Below are 11292 nucleotides of genomic sequence, written 5' to 3' on the forward strand. Positions count from 1 at the left end.
TTTATTTGCTCTGTTTTATTTTGTGAAACCTTACTACATATATGGAATAACCGTTTTATAAAAGCAATAAGCGTTTTATAAAAGCTTTGCGTCGTACCTAACAACGGCCCTTAGCTGTTATAAATTCACTGTAAACCACGGCTTCTTGGCGCTTATTGCTTTAGTAAACTAGTAATACTACACATTCTCAACAGTTATGCTTTAAGCAGTGTATTAGTAGTTAGTTAGTATGCTACACTCCAAGAAGAGTCTGTAAAATTAGGGCACAATCTACTATGTTAATATGAAAATTTTCCGTATTGATTTTTTACCTGCATTTTAAATTACGCATTGTGTTTTCAGGTTACAGGGTTTTCTGAAGACAATCACCTATTGCACCTTTAATACTCGCTCATTACAGTAATATCTGACAGTGCACATGCTCTGTGTTTGGCGTCATCAGACAGACAGAGAGCCGCTGGCAGTAACCGAACCCTCGCAGCGCAGCGCTGGCAGGAATGCAGGACAGGCTGGCGTCGGTCTCGCACACGCGCACCAGACGCGATAACTAAACCTGAGCGCACAGATAAGAGCGACAGAGCTCATTACAGTCTCGCAGCGCTGCTTCCTCTCCTCCCACAGTCACATCTCTACTGCCAAAGCCCTTCCTGCTTTCCTTCATCACATCATTCCTCACAGATCATAAGCAGCACAGGTATATTTGTAGCAATAGCCAACAATACATTGTATGGGTCAAAATTATCCATTTTTCTTTTATGCCAAAAATCATTAGGATATTAAGTAAAGATCATGTTCCATGAAGATATTTTGTAAATTTCCTACCGTAAATGTATCAAAACTTAATTTTTGATTAGTAATATGCATTGCTAAGAACTTCATTTGGACAACTTTAAAGATGATTTTCTCAATATTTAGATTTTTTTGCACCCTCAGATTCCAGATTTTCAAATAGTTGCATCTCGGCCAAATATCGTCCTATCCTAACAAACCACACATCAATGGAAAGCTTATTTATTCTGCTTTCATATGATGCATAAATCTCAATTTCACAAAATTGACCCTTATGACTGGTTTTGTGCTCCAGGGTCACAATATGTCATGGTATGGTACTACAAGATACTTTCAAAACTGCAATGACACGCTTTGTGCTAAAAAACATATCATGTGTGTGTGTAATTTTTGCAAGAGAAAAAAACTACAGTACACAGCAAAACAATTTCTAACTGCCTTCAGTTTTTAAAGTATAATCAACCTGGTTGTACAAGTCATTTTAACTTGCAAATAAGATAAATTATATCAAAAGTGGCAAAAGTGCAAAAACATGGTATCACAATAGTAAATGTCCCAAAAAAATGGACTATGGACAAAAAAAAACAACTTGAATTTACAATAGTAGGTGTTGAAAAATCACGCTATTAACACAGTAAATGAAAATAGTTAAATACATCAATTATTTATAAATTATTTATAAAGATGTTTTTATAAATCTCCCCCCTATATAAATGTATAAATATTGAAATAATTAAAAATATATATTTAAATATCTAAATCTTTTTAATTATATATATATTTATATTTATATATTTATACATATATATATAATTTTTTTTTATTTTATTTTTTTTTATTAAACCTATCTACCTTGAACATATGCCATGGTAGCATCATGGTATTCTTTAAAGTATCTACAAGGACAATGCCAAATACTGTACGTAGTACATGCATATGGCAATTAATTAGAATATAAATATAGTGATCATCACAGTATTACCATGGGATACTGTACATCCCTGTACCGTGGTACACAGTATCTGTGTCTCCTCTCAGTAACACAGTAATCTGGCTCTAAACAGGAAGCATAATTAGAGTGAGAGTAACAGAGATCCGGTGACTGCTGCATTCATTCATTCATTCAAACTCTGTGTGTGATATTCATCTCTGACTGCAGGCTTCCTCTTTCCTCTGATAAAAGCCACGTCACACAAGAGCGTCCAGCAGGAATCCACAACAGAGCCATTACACACGAGTCTGACTGAAGCAGTCCACCTGCGTCCCGATCCGAAACCAGACTCACTGCTGCTAATGACGGACAAGCACTCACTCCAGCGCCATACACCAGGACAGGACGGATTAAACACAGGCCTCGTCTGATCTGAACCACAGCAGACAGAGAAATGAGCCGCATCACGGCTGTATTTCACATGTATTTCTAGATAGATAGATAGATAGATAGATAGACAAAATTACATATAATTTTTTTTTTCATTTAAATGCATATAAAAGTTTTTATAAAACTGAATACTTTTTGAAAATCTCTCTCTCTATACAAATATTATATAAATGCATATTATATGTGTGTGTCTGTAAATTATTTATGAGTTATGTTTTTATATATTTCATATATTAGATTTTATATTGTAAAACATTTCAAACTATATGATATATTATATATTACTAATGTAAAATAATATAGGCCTATTAATAAATACACACACACACACACATACAGTATATACTGTGTATAATATGTAAAATACTATACAGCATGAATATGTTTCTCAGTTAGAATACATGAATATGGTAATCACTGCAGTATTACCATCTGATACTGTACATCACTGTACTGCTGTACAGCCACAGTATCTGATGTCTAATGTTCCATAGTTCATATTCTGACCATGTCTGCATGAGCTCTTTTTCATCTGTTAAATCTGTGTTATGTTTCTGAAGTGTTCACAGTTAAATGTCAGAAACAGAAGGCTGAGTGGATGTGAAGATGGCAGGTCTGCTGTGATTGTGGTTTGTCTGATGAGACGTTTCTGAGAATAAGCTAAATATGGAGTGAAACGGCTTCAGCGCATCACACACGCATTTTACACTCCAAACCACAGCTAACGAATGCAAACTGATGCTGCCAGTCACACACTGCAACTGGATACCCTGCCACAGAGAGCCGCAGGGCACAAACACACACACACACACACACTTACACAAACACGCCGCACAAGACTGCGCACCTGTGTGTGTGTGTGTGTGTGTGCGTGCGTGTGCGTGTGTGAGTGTGTGTGTGTGAGTGTGAGAGCGTGAGTGTGAGAGTGTGTGTGTGTGTGTGTGAGCGTGCGTGTGAGTGAGTGTGTGTGCGTGAGTGTGAGAGTGTGTGTGTGTGTGTGTGAGCGTGCGTGTGAGTGAGTGTGTGTGCGTGAGTGTGAGAGTGTGTGTGTGTGTGTGTGTGCGCGTGTGTGTGAGCGTGTGTTTGCGTGTGTGCGCGTGTGTGCGAGTGCGTGCGTGTGCGTGTGTGTGTGCGTGTGTGTTTGTGTGAGTGTGTGTGCGTGAGTGTGAGAGTGTGTGTGTGTGTGTGTGTGTGTGAGAGTGTGCGTGTCGGGGTGTTTCTTCAACTCTATGTGCGGCTGCACTTAAAAGAAATGAAACACCCTCTTGAAATACACTTATAACACTTCATTTCCACCACATCTCCAACAATGAATTATACAGCTCATTTCAAATCGAGTATGTTATGCACCCTTAATACACACAATTAAATGCACGTTTCGCATAATTTGACAAAATCACAGCTTGAATGCAATTGTAACGTTAAAAATATGTTTATGGTTTTTTCCTTTTTGAGATAAATGATTTTTGTTTTCTTCACATCACATCTCATATTTCACTGACAAATTTAGTACACTAACTTTGGATAAAACTTTATTAACAGCAGAATTGTCGGTTGTAGTGGAAATGACTGTTGCTTATAAAAATTAAAAATAAAATAAACACCACAACTGAGGGACATTTGTTAAAAATTACATAAAATAAAATAAAACTAAATTAAAGTAAACACCACAAATAAGGGACAGTTGTTTAAATTAAATTAAAAATGTGTTATAAATGAGATAAAATAAAATAAAACTAAATTGAAGTAAACAAATAAGGGACAGTTGTTAAAATAAAATAAAATAAAATAAAATAAAATAAAATAAAATAAAATAAAATAAAATAAAATAAAATAAAATAAAATAAAATAAAATAAAATAAAATAAAATAAAATAAAATAAAATAAAATAAAATAAAATAAAATAAAATAAAATAAAATAAAATAAAATAAAATAAAATAAAAAAGTTGTTCTTCTAGACTCATTCTTCCCACTGGTCGCTCTTTTGCAACTAACTTTCTCAGTTGGTCGCACAAGCACATAATTTGGTCGCAATTTTTTTATTTTTTTTCTACAACATGGGATTAATCAATGCATGCTGATAAACTTTTATCATAGTCTATAGTTATATGGTAACCAAAGTGTTCAACTTTCAACCCGTTCTTTTTCAGTGTGTGTGTGTGAGAAAGAGAGAGAGAGAGAGTGTGTGTGTGTGTGTGTGTGTGTGTGACAGATTGTAAATGGCCATGTGTATGTGCTGGCGGTACAGAATAGACCCGGACCACCGGCGAGACCCGAGTGCTGTCAGAGTCTGAAGTCTGAAGCCTTAAAGGCATTCCACTCCCCGCTGCCATCTTCATGTTTACAGCGCCTTTGTTTAGCTTGAAAAGGTGCTGTGGGAGAGAACCGCAGCTTGAAAGAGGCTCCGAGGAGAAAAAGAACGAGTGAAGGAGGGGTAAACCTCAGTGCGCACACACACACTTGCCATATGTATGGGCTGTTTGTTCTGCCAATAGAAGCATCTGGGGCCATCGTGACCTTCAATTAGACTCGTGAAGGTGTGGAAACGGCCTGAGGTGAGAGCGAGAGACACACAGAGAGAGAGAGAGAGAGAGAAAGAGAGACAGAGAGAGAGAGAGACGGGCTGAGGTGACTCTGAGCTTGTCAAGATTTGCTCTTAATTGAGAATGCAGTGAGATATTTGAAGGTCGAGTGAGAAAAACCAGCCCAGCTGCTACCAACACGTGTTTTAGATTTGTGACTTTCACACACACACACACACACACACAAAATGTACCCATACCACCTCACTAGACACACTCTCATTTAGTAAAAGCCAACAAATCCGCTGGGAATCTACAGCTAGGAAACACTCTCGCACACTTTGCATAAGGACTTAAGGAAATATATGAAATATAAACCTGTCAAAAGTAGCAGAAACCATCCATCTGCTGTGTGAAAGTGCTGTATGATTAAAATAAAATAAAATAAAATAATTTATGCCACAACTGTGATACAGTGATAAATAAAATATATAATAAATATTACAAATAAAATATATAAAATGAATGAATGAATGAATCTGTCTGTCAGAAGCAGCAAAAATAAGCCGGCCTATCTGCTGTGTGGTTAATAAAATAATTAAATAACAGAAAATATAAACTAAAAATTATTTAGGCAACAGCTGTGGGTTAGTTATAATAAATAATGAAAACAAATAAATAAATAAAACCAAAAGCAGCAGAAACATTGATTCATATGTTGTGTTAGGGTGCTGTATGGTTAATTGCTGTGTGATAAAATAAAATGAAATGAAAGGAAAGGAAAGGAAAGGAAAGGAAAGGAAAGGAAAGGAAAGGAAAGGAAAGGAAAGGAAAGGAAAGGAAAAGAAAAGAAAATTAAATCAAATGAATTGATGCCACAACTAAATAAATACACAAAATCTAATGTAATTATAAAAAAGGAACATAAAATTGTCAGAAGCCAGTCCATCTGCTGTGTGAAGGTGCTGCATGGTGCCCTGTAATTGTGTGAACGCTGTGGTGAACACGCATCCATCAGCGCAGGAGTGACAGAGGAGAAACACCTCTCGTTCTCGACCTCTCTCATTTTGACAAGCTCGTTTGCAAAACACATCACCTTACAGGCAGGACTTCTCACAGCTCAGGGTCAAAGGTCACGACACTCACAGAAGGGTTCAATTAGCACACGCATATGATTTACATCAAAACTGACTCTATTTACTCTCCTAATTCACATTCCAGGTATTACTGAGCACGATTCATCGGTTATACTAACCAACTGTTGGTTCATACTTGGCAATAATATCACAGCCCACTTTTTATGATCCAATCAAATCTTGATTGAGAAAATAAAGTCCAGTCCTACGTAATTTCCCACCAAATATTCTCTTGCACTCATAAAAAAGGAAATCAAATATTAGAAATAATTATAAATAAGTAGTTTAATATAAGTAGCATTTATAAATAAATAAATAAACAAACATGCAAGTACATGATTGCAGGTCACTGTTTCATTCTATATATCAGAAGTCATTTAAAGGTACTGTATTGACACCGAGTGGTTGAACTAGGTATTGCAGTCCAAATTCAAAATATTGGAGAGGGTTTTGGGTTTGGATTGACACCGAGTGGTTGAACTAGGCATTGCAGTCCAAATTCAAAATATTGGAGTGGTTTTTTCACCTGGCCCCTCCTCCTCAGACTTGACGCACACACAGGTTGCCAGATGACGACACCAACAGGAACAAGTGCACTTGACGATGAATGAAATTAAATACGCTTTGTTTTTCGCCAACTGGCAACCCAGGCTGCAGAAATACAATTGGGTAAACTGGCAGTGGGCAGGTTTCACAAACCAAAACAGAGACTGACATTCCGGCCCGGAACGCACATTTTCAAAGGAGAATAACCGACTGTAGCGTTGTTTTTCAGATAAACAAATATGTTAAAGGGTTACTCCACCACAAAATGATGGAAAATGTTGTCATTAATCACTTACCCCCATGTTGTTCCAAACCCGTAAAAGCTTCGTTCGTCTTCGGAACACAATTTAAGATATTTTGGATGAAAACCGGGAGGCTTGTGACTGTCCCATAGACTGCCAAGTAAATTACACTGTCAAGGTCCAGAAAAGTATGAAAGACATCGTCAGAATAGTCCATCTGCCATCAGTGGTTCAATGGTAACGTTATGAAGCGCCGAGAATACTTTTTGTACGCGAAGAAAACAAAAATAACGACTTTATTCAACAATTTGTCTTCTCTGTGTCTCTCTGCATCACCGTAGCGCCATTTTGGAGAATATCCTCTGAACGCAAGCAGCGTACGCTATTCTGTGTCAGCCGCGACACAAGGATACGTTTTCTGCGTGTATTTACCCTTTGATTTGAACGAAAACAGCGCATCCGGCTGACACAGAATAGCGTACGCTGCTTGCGTTCAGCGCATATTCTCCAAAATGGCGCTACGGTGATGCGGAGAGACACAGAGGAAACGAATTGTTGAATAAAGTCATTATTCTTAGTATGTTTCTTAAATACCTGGAAACATATTATGGTATTTTTATGCTTTAGTAGAGTCAAAAACTTACATACAGCACCTTTAATAACAAAGCACAAGTGTTGCATTCTCATTGTCGCCACATGGGGCGCTGCAGCATCATTAGTCTTCTTCTATGGTCTGTTTTCTCCGGGTATTTTTCGGTCTTAAGCTTACTTCTTAAGCTAAACACAGTAATCGATTCATTAGTGTAAGGCAGTTTAAAACCGGTTTAGAAGTTCGTCTGACATTAGAAGTACAATCAGAGTGCAAAAATAGATCTATATGAACAAAACAACACACGATGGCCTTCTCCGTGTTGACAAATGACATGTGAAGCGTGACATGTGAACTGAACAGCTGATCTGCTGAAGTAAATCCCGTCAGATCTTAATGACAGACCTCAGCATCTACAACAAACCCACAGAACAGGAGGTGCACTCGTACACGGCTCTCAGCGATCGGGAAAAACACACTTTTATCCTCAAAACACACACGAGCACACAGATGTCACACCGCAAAACACATGTTCAGGTAATATGGCATCTTCAAAAAGTTTCCTTGGAGAATCCTTCAAAATATGACAACAACAACAACCTACCTTTCATATTTTATTTAGGAATAAACTCTTTTAAGCTTATAACTTCTCAGTGTTTTACTACAAAACTAACCCGTTTTTAATCGACTTGCCTGGTTAAATAAATAAACAGGGTTCCTGAAAAAAAAAAATCAATTAAGGAGCCACTGGCTCCTATAAGAAACAAATTTAGACGCCAGATGATTTTTTTCTAGGTGCCATGGAATACATGTGTTTTATTTATTTTTATTTTTTAACACTTTAACATTTCAGTCATACTGCATTGTGTTTATGTCTCCCCTCCTTTTACAGCATCAGCATTTTAAGGTTCACTTAAAATAGGAACTAAACAGTCACAAAGAATTGTTTATTGCACAGAATCTGTGCCAATATCACATCACTTGGCCATCGAGTGTAGTTTGGGCTCCTCCTCAATGCATCTTATAAATGTTGTCATATGTCTTACACACATCCCATCTGTTTTTTATTCATTAGTAACATGAAATTATATCGGAGCTGTTGAATTTGATCTTTAGCTCCTTGCTTTCTTTCTTATGTTGACAACAGGTTAAGTACAAATATGAGCATGCAATATAGTACATATATTTAGCAAAATGCTCCTCTTTATAGTTATTTTGTCCAAACTGACTAATGAGCTTATGGACGCCAAATGGTTGTTCTGGGGTAAATATTGTTATGTGATATTGTTTACACGTTTTTTTTTCACAGTTTGAAACAATAAATGAGTGATCAGTTCGATTAGGTTGTACTGTATCATATAATATACCTTTTGATGTCCATTCATGTTTATTTCGTACTATAGTAGTAAAGAGAAAGATACGATGAGTTCACATGCCGCTTGAACTTAGGCTCTAAAGCGATCGCTCATGCCGCATTAAAGAGCGCCAAAACCGTATTTATTGTTTGCATTTCATAAAGAATTTGGCAGAATTTTAAAGCTGATAGCCTACTTTGTTTATTAAAAGTTAACAAAGCTTATTGTGATTATTGGACGGCAAGTGCGCTACAAATAATATGAAGTTCACGCATTTACAGAACACATATAGACTAAAGATCTTGATAACAAGAAGCCATATTAGTATCAGTTATAAATGAGAATTGTTAACGATATTGTTCATGTCCACACAGCTGACAGCTCTTTACCTGTTGTAGTTTGTTCAAGTTGTGCACGAAATAGACACTGCTTTTCTGCATTTATCAGGAAATTTTAATTCTGAAAGTGAACTAATCATTTAATAGAGTCCGTTTATTGAGGCAGTATAGTATCTCAGTATCTCAATAAATATGCAATTAAAGTCAAATCATAATTGTGCTTGTATTTGGTTCCTCTTCCAATAAGGTTTTATGTCTAGAGGTGCAATAGACACTATTGTGTATGTAACTGGCTTCAGCTCACCAGAACCTTCAACCTGTCCTCGTCTCATTGGAGAATTTGTTTTAGATCCTGGCATCCCAATCAGACTTCTTAACTTGCCTAAATTGCCTGGTCAACTTGGTTTGTAATTTACTAGTAACCATACGATCACCAAACGGTTCTTTTCAGCAGGGGACCTAGTATGGAGTGGCGACTATGCATTAAAACATGAACTAGCTGGTTAAGTTTATCGGTTTATTGGGACAGAATGGTAGCATCCCAATAAAGATGCTTGTAAATGAAGTCAAATCATAATTGTGCTTGTATTCGGTTCCTCTTCCAATAAGCTTTATGTCTGGAGGTACAATAGACACTATTGTGTGCCTAACCCGGCTTCGGCACGGCAGAACCTTCAACCTGTCCTCGTCTCAGGCAGTTAGAGAAAAAGACTGAAGTCTTGTAAATGTTGGAGAATTTGTTGGCCGCGGCTCTCCGGCTTGGCTGCTGTTCCTGGCAGCTCGTTTCTCCATGTGGATCGCTTGTCACTTCTCCTGCTAATCTGCATGTGTTTCCAGCGAGACGTCTAGTACTGTAACGGCGGCCCGGGATCTGATTTTCACGAATGAGTTGTTGCTGTGATTGCCAAGTAATCGAGGTAAAGTTGCATTCATGCTGTTTGTCGTTTGTCGAATGACTCGCGTAGTTCATTTCACCTTTATCAGGGCTCCAGACTACGACTAAAAAGCTTGCACTTGTGACAAAAAAATATTAATTTGTGAGTAATATTTTTGCTGAGATCGCCACTGGCGACTATATAAATTTACATGTTATGATTTTAAAAATTGCATGTACACTACCAGTCAAAAGTTTTTGAACAGTAAGATCTTTAATGGTTTTCAAATAAGTCTCTTCTGCTCACCAAGCCTGCATTTATTTGATCCAAAATACAGCAAAAGCAGTAATATTGTGAAATATTTTTACTATTTAAAATAACTGCTTTCTATTTAAATATATTTAAAATTGTAAATTTACTTTTAAATGATTTCAAAGCTGAATTTTTAGCATCATTACTCCAGTCACTTCACTTTTTAACCACAAATTCTCGTCTTGCACTAGCTCTACATCCACGACTTCACGCATTGCGTAATCACGTTGGAAACGTCACGCACAGTTAGTTCTTCGTCTGTGTACTCCAGTTCAAAAAGGTAGCGTAGGGTGAAAAACTCCATCTCATTTTCTCCTCCAATTTCAAAATCGTCTGAAATTGTTGTTTTACCTTTTTTGACTTTATTTGCACGTTCGCTTTGTAAACACTGGGTCGGTACTTCCACCTACATTACGCATGACCTTTCCAACGTGATTACGTAATGCATGAGGTCAATCTAGTGCAAGACGAGCATTTGTGGTTAAAAAGTATATAACTTTTAATTTTTTTTTAGAAAATGACTGGTTGTTTCACTAGATAAGACCCTTATTCCTCGGCTGGGATCGTGTAGAGCCCTTTGAAGCTGCACTGAAACTGCATTTTTAACCTTCAACCCGTTGATCCCCATTGAAGTCCACTATGTGGAGAGAAATCCTGCAATGTTTTCCTCAAAATCCTTAATTTATTTTCGACTGAAGAAAGACAGACATGAACATTTTGGATGACATGGGGGTGAGTAAATTATCAGGACATTTTAATTCAGGAGTGAACTAATCATTTAACCAGCTACTTCACGCAAAAGCAACCTGCCAACTTTCCCCACAGTTCCCGTAATGAAACGAACAGTTTAGAGATCATGCGTATACCAATAAATTATGGAAGTTTGCTAGTTAAAGCTGCAGTCTGTAAGTTTTGCCTCTTTGGAGGCAAACCTCTGTTTGAAACCTGCAATTGCAGTTATTTGCTGAATTATCTTCTTTGTGTGGGTTGTGCACCGGCACGGCTCCTCAGCGCGGATTAATCTAATGTTTTAATGTGTGGCTGTCAGTCACCTCACTGGTGTGGATACTGTACTTCGGAATCACACATGATAAGAATGATAAGAATTTTCACCAGATATTGTCATCTGAACAAGTAAGTAACATGTCTGCCACTTTTGTTCTGACCAACTGAGGGAAAAAAAGCATTACAACACATTACAAGCGT

At 37.1% G+C, this 11292-nt stretch overlaps 1 protein-coding gene across 1 annotated transcript in view; it reads right to left on the reverse strand.

Annotated features, from left to right (window-relative positions):
- Positions 1-11292, reverse strand: part of LOC107694983 (A disintegrin and metalloproteinase with thrombospondin motifs 20-like) — a 139308-nt gene that overhangs the window by 66468 nt on the left and 61548 nt on the right. Inside the window, exons 15-18 of the mRNA XM_016494735.1 lie at positions 9551-9794; positions 1944-2152; positions 1797-1845; positions 399-553 (exon numbers count right to left, since the gene is read on the reverse strand). Of these exons, the coding sequence (XP_016350221.1) occupies positions 399-553; positions 1797-1845; positions 1944-2152; positions 9551-9794 (657 nt within the window). The remainder of the gene's footprint in view (positions 1-398; positions 554-1796; positions 1846-1943; positions 2153-9550; positions 9795-11292) is intronic.

The sequence above is a fragment of the Sinocyclocheilus anshuiensis genome, unplaced genomic scaffold (assembly GCF_001515605.1).
Source record: "Sinocyclocheilus anshuiensis isolate Anshui unplaced genomic scaffold, SAMN03320099.WGS_v1.1 scaffold923, whole genome shotgun sequence".
NCBI lineage: Eukaryota > Metazoa > Chordata > Actinopteri > Cypriniformes > Cyprinidae > Sinocyclocheilus > Sinocyclocheilus anshuiensis.